General features: G+C 50.2%; 1 protein-coding gene across 5 annotated transcripts in view; it reads left to right on the top strand.

Annotated features, from left to right (window-relative positions):
* LOC137380790 (slit homolog 1 protein-like) overlaps nt 1-21,731 on the top strand; it is a 382,190-nt gene that overhangs the window by 199,463 nt on the left and 160,996 nt on the right. For all 5 annotated transcript variants that reach the window (XM_068053147.1, XM_068053145.1, XM_068053144.1 and 2 more), the window contains 4 exons: nt 12,867-12,938; nt 18,929-19,000; nt 19,306-19,377; nt 20,711-20,854. In XM_068053147.1, coding sequence (XP_067909248.1) covers nt 12,867-12,938; nt 18,929-19,000; nt 19,306-19,377; nt 20,711-20,854 — 360 coding nt within the window. The remainder of the gene's footprint in view (nt 1-12,866; nt 12,939-18,928; nt 19,001-19,305; nt 19,378-20,710; nt 20,855-21,731) is intronic.

The raw sequence follows: 21,731 nt of genomic DNA, 5'->3' as shown, positions 1-21,731 counted from the left end.
ATAGCACCTTTCACAACCTCAGGGCATTCCAAAACTCTTCGCAGCCAATTAAGTACTTTTGAAGTGTTATAATGTAGAAAACAAAGCAACCAATTTGTGCACAGCAAGCTCCCACAAACAGCAATGCGATGATAACCAGATAACCTGTTTTTGTGATGGTGATTGAGAGATAAATATTGGCCCCAGGACACGAGGGAGAACTCCCCCACTCTTCAAAAAGGCACCCTGAGATCTATTATTTCCACCTGAGAGGACAGACAGGACCTCAATTTAACAACACAGCTGAAAGACAGTACCTCTGCCAATGCAGTACTCCCTCAGTACTGTACTGTGAGTATCAGTCTGGATATTTTTCATGAGTCCTAAGACTTGACCCCATAACCTTCTGACTCAGAGACAAGAGTGCTACCCACTGTGCCGTGACTGACACTGCAACATGCATCAAATTAAACCAGTCCATGGGGTCCACTGTTGCACTATATTTTGCCTGGTTGTTATGGAGAAGCACTGGAGGTTCAAGACTAATCCATTAATATCAAATCTGGACTGGTGCTAAGTGGTCACTTTGCGCAGGTGCTCTCTGCATGAAATCCATTCTGAATCATTCGCGCTCAGTTAGCTTCGCTAGTTATTGTATGCAGGTGGCTGCTGTGTACATGGCGCCTCTCTGAATTGCTAACATATCATTGGGGTTGACTTTAATTGGTCGCTGCAGATGGGTGTTCTCTGGCGACACTCTCAACACAGTGATTACCGCTACCCATCACAGCTCCTTCCACCATCAAAACCATTTCCAGTGCATCTGCTTCTCATATTGGGGTTTATTTTTTCTCTGAATGAATTCCGCACAACGCGTGGGCTCACACATGTTTCCAATCCCATGTGGCTATATATAATCGAGCAAAGTGTAATGAAGTCATGATTGGCATCCTCCTGGTTCTGCGCACTGCCAAACGAGGCAGCCAGGAAATGATTGATCGGAAATTGACTGCCGTGTCCCCCCTCCATCGGTCAAATACCCCACCAGCAACTGACTATTCTGGGTCACCTGTGGATGACCAAGGCAGCCTGCTACTGGCTGCTGTACACGGGTGAATGTCAGTGCAAGATATTTGACTGTGGGTGTATCACATTTAAGCCTTATCTGGTCCTGAAGTAAGCACACATGCTTACCAGTAGGAGTAACAATCAGATGCAGGAATTCTTCACCTCTCTACCTCAAAGGTGCTGAGGCCAATTAAGAGTTCCCCCTAGTACTGTCATACCTCCTTTATGACACTCCTTGAAACCTACCTCTTTGACTAAGCTTTTGGTCACCTGTCCTAATATCTCCTTATGTGGTTCGATGTCAACTTCTATTTAGTACCAGTCCTGTGAAGTGCCTTGGGACACTTTACTATGTTAAAGGCAGTATACAGATACAAGTTGTTATCTAAGCTAATACAGAGCAGAGATGAAGTGCTCTGCTGTGCTGGCTCCTTGTCCAGGCTGCTAAGTGGAGAGGGGTGAAGTGGGGGAGGGTGAAATCAGTCTTGGGTGGCAGCACATAGATTTGAAATAATTGGCAAAAGAACTAGAGGGGAATTGAGAAATTTCTTCACAGAGAGGGTTATGAATGCCAGGAACACACTACCTGAAAGGGAGGTGGAATCAGAACCCAGAGCAACTCTTAAAAGTTGATTGGACATGTACTTGAAGAGGAATAATTTGCAGGGTTATAGGGAGAAAACCTGGGGTTTGGGACTAAATTGGACAGCTCTTTCGGGGAGCTGACACATCTGTGAAGGGCCGAATGACCTCCATCTCTGCCGAATGTGCCATTGTGCAGAAGCAGGCAACAACAGATAACCAGAATAATAAAAGCAAAATACTGAAGATGCTGGAAATCTATCACTGTGCCTGATTTACTTTTCCGCTGACTGCAATACAGAAGGTAACCAGGAGGACTTTAAAACTGGGCTGGTCATTGCCCATTTTAAATCAGTGTCCAAAACCAATTTCACATCGGGGTGTCCGAACTGTGGCCCAATCTTCGTGTTGCCATTCAGTCTTAAATCCTATACACTAAGATCTGTGAGTATCCGCGGAGTATCTGCTGTATACAGTAACTAATGGGAACACAATTTTATACTTAATGCATATTCCCAGGCTGTGGGCGACACTGGCAAGACCAGTAATTATTGTCCACCTCGCGTTGCCCTGGTCAGATATGACTCAGTGTCCTGTTAGGCTACTGCAGAGGGCAGTTGGTGTGGGAATGGAGTTACATATAGGCCAGACTGGGCAGGGACAGCAGCTTTCCTTCTCTAAAGGGACATTAGTGAACCATTTGGGGTTTTACGACAGTCTGACAGCTTCATGTCACTTTTACTGAGACCAGTCTTTTATTTCCAGAGTTTTAAAAACTGAATTCAAATTCTCAAACTGCCATGAGAGGATTTAAACTCTGTATTCATCTGTATTACAAGTTTAATAACATAGTCACTATACCACCATACACACTGATAGCCTTATCCCCATCTCTACCCCTATATCCACCTATACCCATCTATACCCCCATCCCCACATATAGCCACCTATACCTCCATGCCCCCTTATAGCCACATACCTACCTCTACCCATGCACACACCTATAGCCACACAAACACACAGAGCCTGGACTCTCCTGGTCTCAGCTCAGATGTAGTGCGGATCCTAGACAATTTACTGGCGTGTGAACAGAGGTGAAACACCAGCGAGAGTCAACGCTCTCAAAAGGGGAGGCAAAACACTTTGTGAAAGAAATAAGCCCTTAACAAGATTGCAGATTTCACATAAAAACGATTAAAGTTTTAAGGCTTCAGCTGTCTCAAAGGGACATGAAGCAGCGAACCCAACAATGCACTAATTAAGAGAAACTTTTTGCATGCAATAGGATTATATATTTAAAAGTTAATGGTTACTCCCGGGATAAGCACTTCAGATTAAAACCCTGTTCTTTAAAAGTGTTCCATGTAATCCTCTTATAGCTCATTTTTTTCTTAGTGAATTTTATGCTGCTGTCAGTGCTGGTGAATGGGACATTTCCACTTTTATCAGCCACTGTCAGCTTCAAGGAGTCTCTGGGCTGGTGCAGAAATACAATGAGGAGGAAAGCTTTCACTACACTGTCCCATCAAACACTCCCCAGGGCAGGTACAGCACGGGGTTAGATACAGAGTAAAGCTCCCTCTACACTGTCCCATCAAACACTCCCCAGGGCAGGTACAGCACGGGGTTAGATACAGAGTAAAGCTCCCTCTACACTGTCCCATCAAACACTCCCAGGACAGGTACAGCACGGGGATTGGCAAAGTCATCGCTTGCAGCCTGTCGTTCCCATTTCCTGTATACCCTCAGCCTCTCCCCAAACCTCCTAGTTGGTTTCTTTGTTTGTTTGTTTGCTTGTTTGTTTGCTTGCTTACCTGCAAATTGGGGGTGGGTTTGGCTCTTGAGCCATGGCAAGCCCATCATCACTTACTAGAGGACACGAGTTCAAAGTGAAAGGGGAAATGTTTAGGGGGGATATGCGTGGAAAGTTCTTTACGCAGAGGGTGGTGGGCACCTGGAACGCGTTGCCAGCGGAGGTGGTAGACGCGGGCACGATGGAGTCTTTTAAGATGTATCTAGACAGATACATGAATGGGCAGGAAGAAAAGAGATACAGAACCTTAGAAAATAGGCGACATGTTTAGAGAGAGGATCTGGATCGGCGCAGGCTTGGAGGGCCGAAGGGCCTGTTCCTGTGCTGTAATTATCTTTGTTCTTTGTTTATCACCGGTGGCGGGGCCTTCTCATACCTATGCGGCTGTAGCCTCTGTGGCCACCCGTGTGACCCCGTCACCTTTTAAATTCATTACTTCAAGCCATGGGGTCAAGAGCTATCCCCACCCCAATATGTCTATAGAGGCCTGCGTAAAGGCAATGGCCGAGGTTGTCGGCCCCTCGGCCATTGTGGCAGCCTCAAAAATGTACGGGAAGGCTGTGTTCTTCCTGAAGACCGAGCGGGCCGTGTCCCTGGCCCTGAGTAAAGGGCTCACTGTGGGTGGGACTTTCCTGCCGGTGGACCCTCTAGGGGCCACTGCTCAGCGGATAATCTTATCAAACGTCCCGCCCTTTATTCCCAGTGAGCTCCTCCTTCCCCACCTGCACCACATGGGGGAGGTGAGGTCGGGGATCACCCCAGTCCGGCTTGGTCTTCGGGAGCACAGCCTCCAACACGTCTACTCCTTCCGCCGCCAGGTATTTATGCAGCTGGCGCGGGAGGAGGACTCGGATGGCCAATTTAATTTGGAGTTCCAGGGGACGGCCTACCGCGTCTTTTGGACCTCGGACGGGGCGCGGTGCCACGTCTGCAAGGGGGTGGGGCATGTTCGTAAGAACTGCCCCAACCTCCCGGCCGCCAGCTCCACCTCGGCGGCCCAGGGTCCTCCCACTCCCCCCACACATCCAACAGACACCGCTCAGTCGGTTCCGGAGGCTGTGGTTTTCACAGCCTCCAGCGGGGAGGGGAGTGCCCGTCCGAGTGGAAGGAAGACGCGGAGGCAAAAGAAACATCAAGAGGCGTGTCCCCTGGACACATTGAAACAACCCGAGCCTGAGCTCAGCCCAAAGCCCGTTCTCACGGAATCCACCTGTCCTAGGGCTGGGCTCAGGCCCAGGGTGACCAAAAAAAAGGAGGGTGCGGAGGCGGAGGCCTCTGATGACATGGAGGTCTCTGAGCCTCTGCGCCCTAGTGCGAAAAAGAGGAGAAGGCACCCCTCCACAGAGGTAACGAGGGGCCCTGAGGCGCAGGGCCCATCTGTTGGAGGGGAGCTGTCTCCTGTTTCGGGTCCCCAGGTTTCCCCTACCGCCACCACCAAGGCTACAAAGTCCAGGCAGGAGCACCCTATTCCTCAGGATGGAGGGGAGGGGAAGGCCCCGGTAATTGAAGCCCCTCCAGAAGGAGTAAGTTGGGTCCTGCTTGTGGTGGGGGAGCCTGGGGACGCCGCCCATTCTGCCACTGCTACTGGGTCGGGTGTCCTGAGTGAAGGGGAGGGTGAGGCCCCAGAGGGTCGGCCCTCCCAGCCGGAGTCCACCACCAACATGGAGACACCTGACCCGGTTATAACCGAGAATGCTGCACCATCTGCTGGGCCTGTGGGTGCTGGCGGAGCGGGACATGGCCTCCTCTCGCCGCCTCCGGTCTTGGCTCCGGCTGGATTTCCAGAGTCGGGAACTTCTGTCTCCCCTGGACCACTCATTGGCCTGGGGACGGAGGTGGAGGTGGGTCCTGAACCGCTGGTGCCTACAGGCTCCAGTTTCACAATAGAACTCAGAGAGGACTCCTCCGCCATCGATCCTAGGGGTGGGATCGTGACGGAGGCGGGACCCGCTGGCGCGGCCGGGACGTCCGCCCCACAGTGTGCGGTGGGCGTGTCGGCCGCTGGCGGTGACGACCCGGAGGAGGATGGGGATTCGGTGGGGGGCACGGAGGATGATCTTGATTCCATCGCCAGTGAGGTGGTGGAGTCCCTCGTGCCTTGCACCGAATCTCCTCTCATCCCCACGGCGGAACTCCGGGATTTCCTCTCGGTTTGCAGGGGCTGCTGCAATAAAGTTCGGCTGGCCCTCGACCGCTGGTCGAATCTGGCGCTGCTCATCCAGTCCGTCCGTGCTGCCCTGAAGATAACGGGCAAGCGCGCGGGCGTGAAACTGGTTGAGAGGCGCCGTTTTAATGTGTTCCTCAATGGGTTGCTGGGGGAGTGGAAGGCCAGGTGCACTTCCACTCCCTCCTCACAGTGAGCTGTTGGTGACGGGTTTTAAGTACTTTTGACATGAAGATAACCATAGCCAGCCTCAACATCAACGGTAGCAGGGGGTCTCACCGCAGATTTCACAATCTCTCAGTCCTCAGGGAAGGGAGATACGCGGTGAGCTTTCTGCAGGAAACCCACACCGTTCCGGGAGACGAAGCCACCTGGCTCCTGGAGTGGCAGGGTGGGGTCTACATGAGTCACCTCACCCCTATTTCTAGTGGGGTGGCTATCTTGTTGGCCCCGACTTTTCAGCCGGAGATCTTGGGGTTCAAGGAGCTAGTGCCGGGCCGCTTGCTCCACCTCGCCGTTCGCCTGGGTAGCGTGCCGCTCCACTTTGTGAACGTGTACGCGCCCAGACCTGGCGCGTTGCAAGCGCGCTTCTTTGAAGAAGTGTCCGCTCTCTTGAGCTCCATCGATAGCGGCGAGTGCATCATCCTCGGGGGGGATTTTAACTGCACCCTCGAGGTGGGGGATCGCTCCGGTCCCCAGCGCGGCCAAGCGTCGGTGGAGAAGTTGAGGGGACTGATCAGCTCCCTTAACTTGGTGGACGTCTGGCGGAATCTCCATCCCGACTCCAGCGCCTTCACGTGGAGGTCTGGAGGAGGAGGGTCGCGAATCGACCGCCTCTACATTTCGCAGGCGTACGCCTCCCGCGTCTCGGCGGCCTTCATGCGGCTGGTGCCGTGCTCGGACCACCGCCTGGTGTGGGCGGAGTTCACTCCACTCCGCACGCGAGCGGGGTTCGCGTATTGGCACTTTAACAACCGGCTGCTGGAGGACAAGCGATTTCGGGACTCGTTCTGTCGATTCTGGGCCGACTGGAGAAGGAAGCGGGGGGGCTTCCCCTCCTTGAGGCTATGGTGGGATGTGGGCAAGACTCACATCCGCGTCTTCTGTCAGGAGTACGCGAAGGGGTCGACCAAGAGGCGGGAAGCCGAGATCGGGCGCCTTGAGAGGGAGGTGCTCGACTTGGATTCCCGCCTCGGTCATGCCGTCGCGGACCCGGCCCTGTGGCAGGCGTACAAAGAGAAGAAGGGCGTGCTGATGGACCTGCAGCTCATCGGGTCCCGAGGCGCATACGTGAGGTCGCGGATCCAGATCCTGGAAGATTTGGACCGCGCCTCACCCTTCTTCTACTCGCTGGAAAAATGGCGGGGGGTCCGTAAGCAGCTCGTCGAGCTGCTGGCCGATGACGGATCCTCCATCACGGATCCGGAGGGAATGGGCCTCCTGGTCCGTACCTATTACAGTGCGTTGTTCTCTCCGGATCCGTCCAGCGAGGATGCGCGCAGAGTTTTGTGGGAGGACCTGCTGCAGGTCAGCCCGGAGGGCGCCGAAGGATTGGAGGCTCCGCTCACGTTGGTGGAGCTGACTGGCGCCCTCCACCAGCTCTCAAGGGGCAAATCCCCAGGGCTGGATGGGTTGACCGTGGAGATCCTCAGGGCGTTCTGGGACGTCCTGGGGGACGATTACGCGCGGGTCCTGGGGGAAAGCTTGGCGACCGGGGACCCTCCTCAGCACGGATTATAAGATCTTTGCCCGGGCTATGTCTACCCGCCTGGGCTCCGTGCTGGCCCACATGATCCACCCCGACCAGTCCTACACGGTCCTGGGCTGGTCCATCCAGGACAACATACACCTGGTCCGGGACCTGATCCATCTTTCCCAGAGGGCTGGTCAGTCGGTCGCCTTTCTCTCCCTCGATCAGGAGAAGGCGTTCGACAGGGTGGATCACGATTACCTTTTCGGGACTCTGCGCGCTTTCGGACTCGGGCTGCATTTTGTGGCCCGGGTCCGACTTTTATACGCCGTCGCAGAGTGTCTAGTCCAAGTTAACGGGTCCTTGACGGCGCCCCTTCGCTTTGGGAGAGGAGTGCGTCAGGGATGCCCCATGTCCGGCCAATTGTATACCATCTGCGTGGAGCCCTTCCTGTGCCTGCTTCGCAGGAGGTTGACGGGATTGGCTCTGCGCGAGCCGGCCATGCAGGTCATCCTCTCGGCTTACGCCGACGACGTGCTCCTCGCAATCACAGATCCCGTTGACTTGCGGAGGATGCGCGACTGCCAGCAGACCTTTTCTGCCGCGTCCTCCGCGAGGATCAATTGGGAGAAATGTTCCAGACTCCTGGTTGGTCAGTGGCGGGTGGACTCCCTGCCAGAGGAAATGACACCTTTTGCGTGGAGCACCACGCACCTCCTCTATCTGGGAGTCCACCTTAGCCCCGCTGAGGAAGCCTGGCCGGCAAACTGGCAGGAGTTGGAGGCGAAAGTCACCGCTCGGCTGGGGCGCTGGACAGGACTGCTCCGAGTGCTTTCCTGCAGGGGCCGAGCGTTGGTCATAAACCAACTGGTGGCCTCCATGCTGTGGTACTGGTTGGTCACTTTGGCCCCACCCCCTGTATTTGCCACCAAGATCCAGAAGAAACTCGTCGATTTCTTCTGGGGCAAGAGGAAACACTGGGTCTCTGCCGCGGTCCTGAGTCTCCGATTGAGGAGGGCGGTCAGTCGCTGGTGTGCGTCCGCACCCAGGCTGCGACTCTCCGCCTTCGGACCCTGCAGAGATACCTGTACGTCGAGCGTCCTCCCAGATGGTGTGCGCTGGCGACGTATTTTTTCCGCCAGTGTCACTGCCTTCAAGACGACACGCAGCTCCCGGTGGAGTCCGTTAGCCGCGCCTCTCTGAGGGAGTTGCCTGTCTTTTACCGGGATCTATTCCGAGTCTGGAACATGGTCGCCTCCAGTCAGGGCGCTCCCCCGCCGGCGGAGGAGAGCGCCTCGGCTGTCCGGGCAGCCGACTCCGGGGACGGTCCGGCGGGCGGAGGAGTAGCCGAAACCCCCACGACGCCCCTCACTGCGGGTGGCGAGGGGGCTCGGGAGTGCGGAGCGATCCCGGCGGAGCTGACCCCCGCTCGGCCGGAACTGCTCATCGGACCCAGGCCCCGAAACCCTCCTCGGGAGCCGGTCCCGCACAACCCGAGCCGCCTCTCGGAAATGCCTTCCGTGCCATTCCAATCGGCGCGGAGGGGTTTCCTGTACGGTCCGCGTTGCCATCTGGCGGCGAGGGGAAACCCCGATGGAGGTCTCTCTACGCGGGAGTCTTCCCCCTTTACATCGGGGACCTGGGGTGGAGGGTGCTGCACAGAGCAGTCCCGTGCAATAGACTTTTAAGTAGGTTCACGGACTCCCAGGCCGCCTGTACTTTCTGCGGCCTGGACGAGTCCGTGTTCCACGTTTATACGGAGTGTGCGAGGTTGCAGCCCCTCTTTGAGTATCTGAAGGGGCTGCTCCTCAAATTCTGGCTGCACTTCAGTCCCACGCTCCTGATCTTTGGGCACCCGGTGCGGAGGGGCTTGGGCCGGGAGGAGGATCTCCTCGTCGGTCTGCTCCTGGGCCTGGCCAAGGTGGCAATTCACAGGTCCAGGTTGCGGGCCGTCGGGGGTTCCGTCCTCCCCGATTGCCCGCCCCTCTTCTGCGGTTATGTTCGCGCCCGGGTGTCCCTGGAGAAAGAGCATGCGGTGTCTGCCGGTACGCTTGAGGCCTTCCGCGACCGGTGGGCACCGCAGGGACTGGAGTGCATCGTTGACGCTGAGAATGGCATTTTAATTTGAGTTTTTTGTTTATTTATCTGGTTTTAATAAAGTTATTTTAAAACTGTAAATATGTACATAAAGGAGGCCTGAGGAATAAAGGCCCCCTCAATGTGAAAAATATAAAAGGGGCCTGGGGTATAAAGGACACCTTGTGAAAAAAAAACGGGGGTGAGATACAGAGTAAAGCTCTGTGAGTTTGGTCTTGTTGCTGTCCTGTGCTTTGGATCTAGTTCTTCCTACCATGTTAAGTAATAATGAAAAATAAGGATTAAGAAAAACAAGGGTAAAAAATCTACTTTGCTGTGTAAGCTCATATGAAATGTCATAATTTCAACCACCCCGTCCCCATCCCCCTACCCGACGATTTCACCACTGATCTCAATCTGGGGTTGTTTTATTCTTGTTACAATCTAAGATGCTTTCTTGCTGCTCACCCTCCTCTTGTGTTAGTCTGTATAGGGCACACACAGCCTGAAGTCAAGTCAAGACTGTTACCAAATGGTGCGAGCTGTTAACATTCGCACCTCTGGGTAATAAATTGTGGGCTCCAGCCCCACATCCAGGGCTCAAAGACATATCCTGAACTATCAACCTGAACTGTGCTGAGGGAGCATTGTATTGCCAGAGGCCCTCTCTTGGAGGTGGAATGTTAAGCTGAGGTCCTGTTTGTTTGTTCCTTTCAACAGGTGGGCAGTTGAAGGATGGAGAAATTTCCTGGTGTTCCTCCCTTAACCAACATCACCAAAAACGGATCAATCATCTCATTGCTGTTTGTGGGATCTTACTGTGTGGCCAGCTTAACAACCACTGCACTTTATTGGATGTGAAGTGCTTTGCGATGTTTCCTAGCGATGTGTAAGGTTTTGTACAAATTCCTTGTCCCTTGATTGAGAATGTGACCAATCCCCATAAAGAACAGCAAGAGAAAGACTTGCATTTCTATAGCGCCTGTCACGACCTCACAACATCCCAAGTTGCTTTACAGCCAGTGAAGTACTTCTAAAATGTAATCGCAGTTGTGATGTAGGAAACACGGCAGCCAGTTTGTGCATAGCAAGATCCCACAAACCGAACCCTGTTAATGACCAGATAATCTGTTTTTTAGTGGCTTTGTTTCGGGGTAAATATTGGTCCAGGACACAGGGGAGCACTCCGCTGCCCTTCTTCAAAATAGTGGACATGTGATCTTTTACATCCACCTCAGATGACAGACGGGGCCTCGGTCTCACATTACATCCGAAAGGCAGCATCTCTGACAGTGCAGCAGTCCCTCAGTACCGCACTGGGAGTGTCAGCCTAGACTATTGTGCTCAGTTCTCTGGCGATCAAACCCATAGATTTCTGACTCAAAGGTGAAAGTGCTAACCACTGAGCCACAGCTGACAACACAACAGCAGGCCGAGATGCTGGGAGAGTATCAGGGCTGTGAGGAGTGGCTTGAAGAGAGAGGATTGATAAAACCACAGGAACTGTGTGCAGGAAATGAAACCGTTTGATTGTTTTCCAGATAGCAGTGATCCTAATGCGATATAAAGATTAGTCACTTCACGTTGCCCCCTCGCAAATTAGAACCTTATTGTCAGATCCAAGTGTCTGATGAATAACATTAACTGGCGCCTTTCTGTTGATCTCAGTTAATCCTTTTACAATTGTACTGGCTCCACCACGCAATTCTCTTAAAAAGGGAAATCATGATTATTTTTGAAACAAGATGTTTCATTGAAGCAACAGGATCTTTTCTTCCCCCTTTCTATGTGCATTAAACTGGAATTTAATGTTGTCTCTCAGAGGATAATCTAATAAACTTTGTGGTCAGCCACAACTGTTTGATGTGGAACTGAACCAGACAGAATATAAGAAATAGGAGCAGGAGGAGGCCATTCAGCCCCTCAAGCCTGCTTCGCTGTTCAGTAAGATCATAGCTGATCTTCTACCTCCACTCCACTCAATGCATGGTCTCAGCAATCCTGGGTTAGTGACGGAAAATAGATGGAGCTTCTTGCATGCTGTGCTTTCCATCAAACTGCTCCTGGAAAAGTGTGTGTGAGCGCATATATGTGAGTGTGTGTATAAGTGTGTGCATATATGTGTGGGTGGGTGTGAATACATATGTGTGTGTATGTGAGTGTGAGTGTGTATGAGTGATCGTGTATAAGTGTGCGTGTGTGTGTGCATATATGTGTATGTCTGTGGGTGTGGGTTTGTGTGTTTGGACAGAATCTGGCTAATTTGTGATGCCTCTGTGGTTGAATATCCTGTCAACACTCACTGTCCAGGCTCATCTATGACGATTGGCCAAATGGGCAATATCCGGCAGGGCAATTTGCCATGAGGGAGGAATCCTTATCCTAACACGAGTTAGCAGCTTGATAAATAAGGGGAGGAAATAGGCAAAACGAGTTCTACAGATACAAGTGGAGATGTAAGGGCCAATTTTCCAACAGTGCACTTCCAGGCAGGGAGCTACAGGGGCAACGGAGAAGGGGCAGCAAAAGGGCATAGAGTGGAATGGGGGGGGGGAGTGACAGTTAGAAGGAAGGGGGAGCATGAGATGGAAGGGGAGGAGTGGGAGTCGGAGTTGCGGGAGTCGGAGTTGTGGCAGTGGCAGGGTAAGAGGGAGCGGGGGGAGGGGGTGAGGTACTGGGAGGGAACGAGAGGCAGAGTGGGAGCCAGAGACAGACTGGGTGGGAGTTAGAGGAAAGTGGGAGGGTCAGTAGTGGGGTGGGAGTGGTTAATATCCCCAGTGTTTGTAGAGCACAAATTGAGGCAGCAGAGTAGTGGATTGGGGATTGTGTGAGCAGACTCATTGTGCGTTTCTGTCTCGTCTCTTAAAAGTTTTGTGTTTGCAATCATACAAAAAGCTCAAGGGGGAAAATGATTCGATTTGAAAGGAGTGGTGTAGACTGCAGAAGTGGGATTGTTCTGCTTGGAGCAGAGAATTTAAAGGTTCAAAATGATGACAGGTTATATAGAGGCACGAGGGAGAAACTGTTTCCAGTGGCAGGAGGGTCAGTAACCAGAGGACACAGATTTAAAATACAAAGAAGGGTCACTGACCCGAAACGTTAACTCTGCTTCTCTTTCCACAGATGCTGCCAGACCTGCTGAGTGATTCCAGCATTTCTTGGTTTTATTTCAGATTTCCAGCATCCGCAGTATTTTGCTTTTATTACAGATTTAAAATAATTGGCAGAAGAACCAGAGGGGAAATGAAGAGAGTATTTTTTACACAATAAGTTGCTTGGATGTTAATCTACAAACATAAAACAGGCTGCTATGAAATTTCCATGCCTTCAGTTGCAATAGAGGTATTTTAACCAGGTTAATGGTCTGTGTTAACCTACCAGAGTGTGGGATTTAATATGCACCTGTGACGTGTTTGTGTAATTTCATTGCTGACAATAATTCGTGACCTGTTGTTTAGAATAATCCTCATCCTTCTATTTCACTTTCATTCCAGACGACTGGAACAGAATGGAATTAAGTCGGTTCCACCAGGGACGTTTGCTCCGTATAAAAAGCTGCGAAGGATGTAAGTGCACCTCCTTACATCCCATTCTTCTTCAACAACTGTCCTCTCAATTCAAAAACTAACATTTACAATCAGCACTTTAGCCATTCAGCAAATGTAAATAAATCTTATTTTAGTGGAAGATTGAGTACTCCCCAGACAGCTATGCTGTCCCATCAAACACTCCCAGGACAGGTACAGCACGGGGTTAGATACAGAGTAAAGCTCCCTCTACACTGTCCCCATCAAACACTCCCAGGACAGGTACAACACGGGGTTAGATACAGAGTAAAGCTCCCTCTACACTGTCCCCATCAAACACTCCCAGGACAGGTACAGCACGGGGTTAGATACAGAGTAAAGCTCCCTCTACACTGTCCCCATCAAACACTCCCAGGACAGGGACAGCACGGGGTTAGATACAGAGTAAAGCTCCCTCTACACTGTCCCAACAAACACTCCCAGGACAGGTACAGCATGGGGTTAGATTTAAAAAAAAACGGGGTTAGATACAGAGTAAAGCTCCCTCTACACTGTCCACATCAAACACTCCCAGGGCAGGTACAGCACGGGGTTAGATACAGAGTAAAGCTCCCTCTACACTGTCCACATCAAACACTCCCAGGGCAGGTACAGTACGGGGTTAGATACAGAGTAAAGCTCCCTCTACACTGTCCCCATCAAACACTCCCAGGACAGGTACAGTACGGGGTTAGATACAGAGTAAAGCTCCCTCTACACTGTCCCCATCAAACACTCCCAGGACAGGTACAGCACGGGGTTAGATACAGAGTAAAGCTCCCTCTACACTGTCCCCATCAAACACTCCCAGGACAGGGACAGCACGGGGTTAGATACAGAGTAAAGCTCCCTCTACACCAGGGTTGTCCAATCTTTTCACGTGGGGGCCAGTGAGACAATTTCGCAAAGTTAAAGGCATTAAATAGATATCTCACTATTAATTAAAACAACAACAAAGGTGCATTTTTGTGGAGAAGCTTTAAATGAGATTAATTTATTGACTTACTTTCTCGTCACTATAATGGACACTGATTTAGTGAGATACCTGCCTTTTGTTTGCTTACACAAGTAGTCAATCTTTGCCTGCACACTTGTAGAGATGCAGAGTATTCCGGATAGGTGTCCATCTGTGAGGAGTGATCTTGATCACTCTCCCTCTGTCTGTCTGTCTGTCTCTCTCTCTCCCTGTTTCCCCCCCCCCCTTTTTCTGTGTTGTTCCCCCTCTCTATGTTGTTACCACCCCCGCTCTGAGTCGTCCTTGCGTTCTGTTAACCCCCCTTTGTCTCTTTGTCTCCCCTTCTTTCTCTCTCTGTCCCCCATCTCTCTCGCTCCTCCTCTCCCTCTGTCCCCTCTTGCTCTGCCTCTCTCTCTCCCTCCCCCCTCTCTCCCCCCCCTGCGGGGTGGGGAGCGGCGTCAGAGTTATTCAATTGGTCTTGGGGATGGTAGGAAGGGGTAAAGTTTAAGGTTGAGGAACTTTGGGGGGGGATGGTCAGGAGCATTAGGTAAGTGTTGAAGGGGGGGAGAGGGCAGCTTTTTATTGCCATGGTTATTGGGGGGGGGGTGGGAGAGGATCAGGATAAATTTATTTTATTTTCTAAGAAAACTGTATCTTTAAAAATTTAAATTGTAACGATAGGCCTCGAAGCTCTTTAAAAATGGTGTCGGCGCCTGCGCAGTGGCACCTGACGCCGTTGCCGGGGTCGGACCACCCGCCCCCTCCATGTCATCAGGGTGGGGGGGGAGGGGGGGGTGGTTGCAGTCTGCCCCGGCCATTTAAATGAGCCGTCACATTTAATATCGCCATGGCTCTGCAAAGCTTGGCCCCCGCGTGCGGGCCGCCATTGTTTACTGCGGTGACGGCAAAATAAATTTCAGCCCACTGTATAAATGCATGCTGTTGCTGTTGGAGGAACAGATTTATAACTCGTCCTGAGAAAATGAATTATTTTGCAATATTATTAGCCAAGGTCCAGAGGGAGATACTGGAGTGCTAGGTTCAAGGTCGATGAGATTATGTTGTTCTCTCAAAGACCAGATCATTAAATTTTCAAGCACGAAAGCCTGATAAATGATAGATAGAATCAGGCAGGAGACAGAAAGATAAGGAAAAAGCACAGAAACCTCCACTCAAGCACTGGTTACTATGGTGATTTGCGTGCAACAGGCTAATACCTTTTCTTCAGAGACTGCAGTTGTTCAGCAGACCATTGAAATCTTCCTTGAAATTATATTTCACTCTTTCTCTCTCTCTCTGAATCCCTTTTATTCTCTTCCCTCTGTATCTAGGTCTTCACAGATCATTTACTTAACCACACTTAGTACTCTGACCTGCTCCCAGGCCTCGGCCTAGCAAATGGAGGTGAGGAAGGCTGTACTGGCCTTGGAGAGGGTGCAGTGCAGATTGGCCAGAATGATATATTGTTAGGACCAATTGCCTAAACCTGCCTTGTGTTCCCTTGAGGTTAGAAGGTTGATCTAATCACGATGGTTTGGGATTTGAAAGGGCAGATTGAGAGAAACTATTTCCTCTGTTGGGGGATCCAGAATAAAGAGGCAGAACCTTAAACGTAGAGGGACGATGTTTAGGAGTGAAATTAGGAAACAATTTTTCACACAAAGGATAGTGGAAACCTCGAATTCTCGCACCCCCCCTCAAAAGGCTGGGGATACTGGGGGACAGTTGGACCTCTCAAGACTTGCTAGGTTGTTGTTGAGTGAGAGATATGGAGCAAAGGCAGGTATGTGGAGTTGAGGTGCTGATCAGTCATTCTGTAACTGAATGGCGGAACAGACTTGAGGGGCTGAATGGTCACCTTCCATTTTGTACCTGCAAACTAATTTCTACCTATCAGATAAAGTTTGACACCAAGCCACATAAATAGGACAGGTGACCAAAAGCTTGGTCACAGAGGTAGGTTTTAAGGAGGGTATTAAAGGAGGAGAGAGAGGTAGAAAGGCGGAGAGGTTTAGGGATGGAATTCCAGAGCTGAGGGCTGAGGCAGCTGAAGGCACAGCCGCCAATGGTGAAGCGATGAAAATACTTAAGTGTGGGGATATTAAGGTTTCCCTTGCCTATCTCCTCTCCTAAAGGTGCTGTGTGATATAACTCCCCGTGCTGCAGCTTGGCTCTGGCACCTCAGCAGTGGGACAGCGAGAATCACTCCTGCTCCCCACTCTGGCTCCTCATAAAACTATGTTTTAAAAAAAACTCATACCGACCCTCTTTGTACAGTAGCTGCCCTTGAAGGACCGTTAGTTAGGTTGCTGCAGAACTGGCAAAGGCATCAGTCCCACGCTCATGGCCTACATTCCCAAAACAACATTGCAGAAGAGTGCAGGACTAGCCTGGGTATGGTTACGTAGTGGTATTGTTGCTGGGCTAGTGATCCCGCAACATGAGTTCAAATTCCAGCAGGGCAGCTGAGGAATTTATATTCAGTTAATTAAGTAAAGCTGGGAATTTGAAAAAGAAACTAGTGTCAGTAATGATGACCTTAGCACTACTGGATTGTTGTAAAAATCCATCTGGTTCACCAATGTCCTTTAGGGAAGGAAATCTGCCATCCTTACCGGGTCTGGCCTACATATGACTCCAGACCCACAGCTGACTTGACATCTGCCAGTTAGTTGAATATTATCCAGTCTGAGTATGTCATAGGAGCTACAGGCAATTTATGGTTTGATGTGTTATGGGATGTTTTTAACTGAGAAATTGCGATATAAGATTAAATATTACATTTTATTGATAATTTCTCTTTCTTTCACCACCAGGAGTGTTATAGAAGTATAGGAACATGAATTGGCCATTCAGCCTCTTGAACCTGTTCCACCATTCAATGAGACCCTGGTTGATCTGTCTCCTAACTGCATCCACCCTCCTTGGCTCTATATCCCTCAATACCCTTGTCTAGCAAAAATCTATCAATCTCTGATTCAAAATTATTAATGTACTGCCCCGCATCTACTGCGTGTGGGTGAGAGTTCCACACTTCTACCACCCATTGCATGAAAAGGTCTTCCCTAGCTTCTCTCCTGAATGGCCTGGTCTGATTTTGAAGTTATTTCCCCTTGCCCTAGACTCCCAAACCAGCGGAGTTTCTCTCTTTCTACCCTATCGAATTCTTTCAAAATCCTAAAAGCCCCGATCAAATCACTCCTTAACCTTCTATATTCCAGGGAATACAGGCCAAGTTTATGTAATCTCTTCTCATATCTAACCCTTGGAGCCCTGGTAACACTCTGGTGAACTCTGCTGCACTCCTTCCAAGATCAACATATCCATTGTAAGGTGTGGTGTTCAGAACTGTACACAGTACTGCAGATGTGGTCGAAGCAGGTCTTTGTTTAGTGTCTGTGTAAAGTTTGTCCGGCCAAAAGACAATAAAAGAATAAAAGAACGTGTGCTAGACAGCTCCTTACTCAAGCGAATCTAATCTCCCTCATGAATATTTAATACCTCGTGAAAATTAACTGACGGTAGCCACTGATTAAGTTCTGGTGCTGACTCCCTCTCCTCGGTTTACCATCTGTTAGATTAAGGGCAGCAGACGGAAAGCCTTTAACACCTCGACTCGCCTCCCTCCCCTCCCCTCCTGTCCCCTCCCCCAAGAGCCTGGGCCCAATTTGAACAATGAGCAACAAATCCAACCCAGGGGACATATCTGCGATTTTAAAATTTATTCTTGGGGAATGTGAGCATCGCTAGCAAGGGTGGCATTGATTACCCTGAGAAGTTGGCGGTGGACCTGCTTCTTCAAGCAGTTTACATACGTGGAGTCTACAGCAAAGAAACAGGCCATTCGGCCCACTGTCAGTGCCCGTGTTTATACTCCGCAAGAGCCTCCTCCTACCCTACTACATCTCACCCTATCAACATATCCTTCTATTCCTTTCTCCCTCATGTATTTATATAACTTCCCCTTAAGTGTATCTCTACTATTCACCTCAACCACTCCCTGTGGTAGTGAGTTCACCATTCTTGCCACTCTCTGGGTAATAGAGGTTTCTTCTAAATTCCCTATTGGATTTATTGGTCACTATCTTGTATTTATGGCCCCTAGTTTTGGTTTCCCCCACAAGTTGAAATATCTCTTGTCTACCCTAGTGAACTCTTTTATAATTTTGAAGTCCTCTAGCAGGTCGCCCCCTCATACTTCTCTTTTCTAGAGAAAAGTGCCCGACCCTGTTCAATCTTATATGAGAATGTTGGTGAACAAACTGAGTAATCGATGCGACAGTTTGTAAAGGTTACAAAATGTGTGGAAGTGGTTTACCAACCAGACCAGCATTAGTCAAGAGTCAACTACATTAGTGTGGGATCGGAATCACATACTGGTTCATCACAGATCAGGTGCCTTCCTAATCTGAATGCCTCAGTATCAAACCAGGCACTATATTTAACAAAGGAGTCACATTTTGGCTATCTTTGTTCTGTCTAATTAAGCACAGATCCACTTGCCTGGGTGAGTGCAGCAGCAACAACACTCAAGAAACTCGACACCTTCCAGGACAAAGCAGCCCGCTTGATGGGCAACCCATCCACCACCTTCAACATTCACTCCTTCCATCACCGGTGCATAGTGGCAGCAGTGTGTACCATTCACAAGATGCACTGCAGCAATTCACCAAGGCTCCTTCGACAGCACCTTCCAAACCCGTAACCTCTACCACCTAGAAGGACAAGGGCAGCAAATGCATGGGAACACCACCACCTGCAAGTTCCCCTCCAAGCCACACACCATCCTGACTTGGAACTATATCACCATTCCTTCACTGTCGTTGGGTCAAAATCCTGGAACTCCCTTCCTACAGCACTGTGGGTGTACCTACCCCACATGGACTGCAGCGGTTCAAGAAGGCAGCTCAACACCACCTTCTCAAGGGCAATTAGGGATGGGCAATAAACGCTGGCCTGGCCAGTGACCCCCACATCCCATGAATGAATATATTTTTAAAAAACAGAATTCTAAAGCCTTTCTGTTCTCTTTCAGAGATCTCAGTAACAACCAGATCGCTGAGATTGCACCTGATGCATTCCAGGGACTGCGATCACTTAATTCTCTGTGAGTATATGGCAGACAGGGGTGGGATGTGGTGGCAGGAGGGCATAAAATTTACAATAAAATGGACATTTCATGCCACTTGACCTGTCATTCGATTCACACTGACATGTACACAGCCTGTAATCACCGCACAATATCTATTTGGGAGGCCATCTTCCAAAGGGTCGAAAAATCTAGTACATTGCAACACACCCATAATACACGCTGGTGGCAAGGGGGAAACGTTGTGCCGTCAGAAAATGATCCCCACCTCCCCTATTTTTGTGTTCCTGCCTTTAAAATTCCTTTGCTTCCTCTACTTCCAGGGTCCTGTATGGAAACAAAATCAATGAGCTTCCGAAAGGGGTGTTTGACGGACTCTACGCTCTGCAACTCCTGTGAGTGTTTGGCCTGTTCAAACAGGCATGACGAAAAATGTCATCATTGCAGGAAGGCGGGGGGTGGGGTGGGGAAGCGGAATCTTTGGATTGAAGTCCCAAGGCCTCCCACCCGGAAGTTATGGAGCCATGGAACCCCTGAGAATGGTGGACAGTGCCGTCGCTGTGTGGCTTTGCCAGTTGTTGCCTGGGTCTGAGTGCTGCTCCCCCACTGCCCCTCCACCGAACCAGACATATATTGGGGTTCCAATGACACAGCTAGGACTCCCACTACTGCCAACTTTGGGCTGCTTTCTGTGGGGGGGGAGTGGCGGGGCGGTGGTCTGGGTGGTCAATGAGCGGGCTTTGCACCTTGTCAGCGGGCAAGCAGTCGGAGGAGAATCCCGAAGGCATGAGCTCCTCTTTATTCCCATTTGGGGCTGGCAGGAGCAAGAGGGAAGCCTCCAGGCTTCACAAACTCCACCAGGGCCACTGCTCCTTTTGGCTACACTCCTCCTGTTGATATTGGGATTTGCTGCCTACTGTCTTCAGGCTGGGTGGAAGTGGAGGAGTGAAACAATTTTAAATGGAGCGCAGGATCAAAGAGACCCGGGGGTGTACGTGCAGCTTTGAAGGTAGCCGGACAAGTTGAGAGTGCTGTTGAAAAGTCATAGGAGATCATTAGTTTTATAAATAGAGTCAGAGAGTACAAAAACAAGGAAGTTTGCTAATTTTTTTTTATAAAACACTCGTTTGGCCCCAGTTGGAGTATTGTGTCCAATTCTGAGCACCACACATTGGGAAGGATGTCAAGCCTCGGAGAAGAGGCAAAAGAAACTTACTAGAATGGTGCCAGAGGCGAAGGACTTCAGTTAATGTGGAGATACTGGAGAAGCTGGGATTGTTCTCCTCAGAGCAGAGAAAGTTAGGGGAGATTTAATAGGGGTATTCAAAATCATGAAAGGTTTTACTAGAGTGAATAATAAGAAGCTGGTCCCAGTGACAGAAGGATCGATAACCAGAGGGCACAGATTTAAGGTAATTGGCAAAAGAACCAGAGGTGACATGAGGAAACACCCTTTTTTACCCAGCGAGTTGTTGTGATCTGGAACGCACTGCCTGAAAGGGCGGTGGAAGCAGATTCAATAGTAACTTTCAAAAGGGAGTTGAATATATATATTTGAAGGGAAAAATTTGCAGGGTTTTGGGGAAAGAGCAGGGGAGTAGGGTTAATTTAATAGCTCTTTCAAAGAGCCAGCATGAGCAGAATGGGCCAAATGGCCTCCTCAGTGGAGGCAGAGAATGTTTAGCCATTCCAAGCCTGTGTGACGGTGTTACTTCCATTTCTCTTTAGGCTTTTGAATGCTAATAAAATCAACTGCATTCGAGCAGATGCCTTTCAGGATCTACAAAATCTCAGCCTCCTCTCACTGTATGACAACAAGATCCAGACGCTGGCCAAAGGCACCTTCACTTCACTCCGAGCCATCCAGACGCTGTATGTACATGATACCAGTTTTACCTTTCATTGATTGGGGAGTTTTTTTCATTGAGGTCCAAAGTCTACTTAATCAACGTCTTTGCAATTATGAAGGGTAGACGTTGAGAAGATGGGCAGACTATTCTCAGGCATCAGAACCATTTCCAGGTCCTGAAACCACTCGGGTCAGAGGTGCGCCAAACGGGGGATTATTAAGGGAGGCGGCCAATGAAGAGGCGAACTCCACATTCGCCATCCAATTAAGAATGATGGGTGGGTTCCTGAGGCGGAAGCACAGGACAGTGCGGCCACCATTAGCATCTGCAGAGTGCCTGAAACAGTGAATGAATATGGCCAGTGGAGACATCATCTCCACTATTTCACACCTCAATGGCAAAGCAGCAGCCTCACCACTTGCTGCTACAGAGCTCCTCTATAGCCTAAACATTAATGATGCTCGAACCTCCCACTGTGGGGCTGCCTCCTCTCACCTGCCAGGGACTGACACAATGGGGGCCCCAAGCACCATTCACAAGATCGACCAGCTCTCTGTTCAACTGTTCCAAATTGCATGTAAATCAGCCTAATTATTTGCCCATATTGCGCATGGGGGCAGGAACGCATTGGGGAGCTGACCCGACACGCTACTTTTCAAATTTACTCTCGCCTCTGCCTCCAAAACCACATTCTTGGTGCTGGTAAGATTCCGCTCAATGTTTTAACTTTTGGGGCAAGCCCAAAACTAGGGGCCATAAATATAAGACAGTCACTAATAAATCCAATTGGGAATTCAGGAGAAACGTCTTTACCCAGAGAGTGGTGAGAATATGGAACTCACTATCACAGGGAGTGGTGGAGGCAAATAGCACAAATGTATTTAAGAGGCAGCTGGGTA

This window comes from Heterodontus francisci, chromosome 20 (genome assembly GCF_036365525.1).
Source record: "Heterodontus francisci isolate sHetFra1 chromosome 20, sHetFra1.hap1, whole genome shotgun sequence".
NCBI lineage: Eukaryota > Metazoa > Chordata > Chondrichthyes > Heterodontiformes > Heterodontidae > Heterodontus > Heterodontus francisci.
This window is presented reverse-complemented; position numbering and strand designations above follow the sequence as displayed.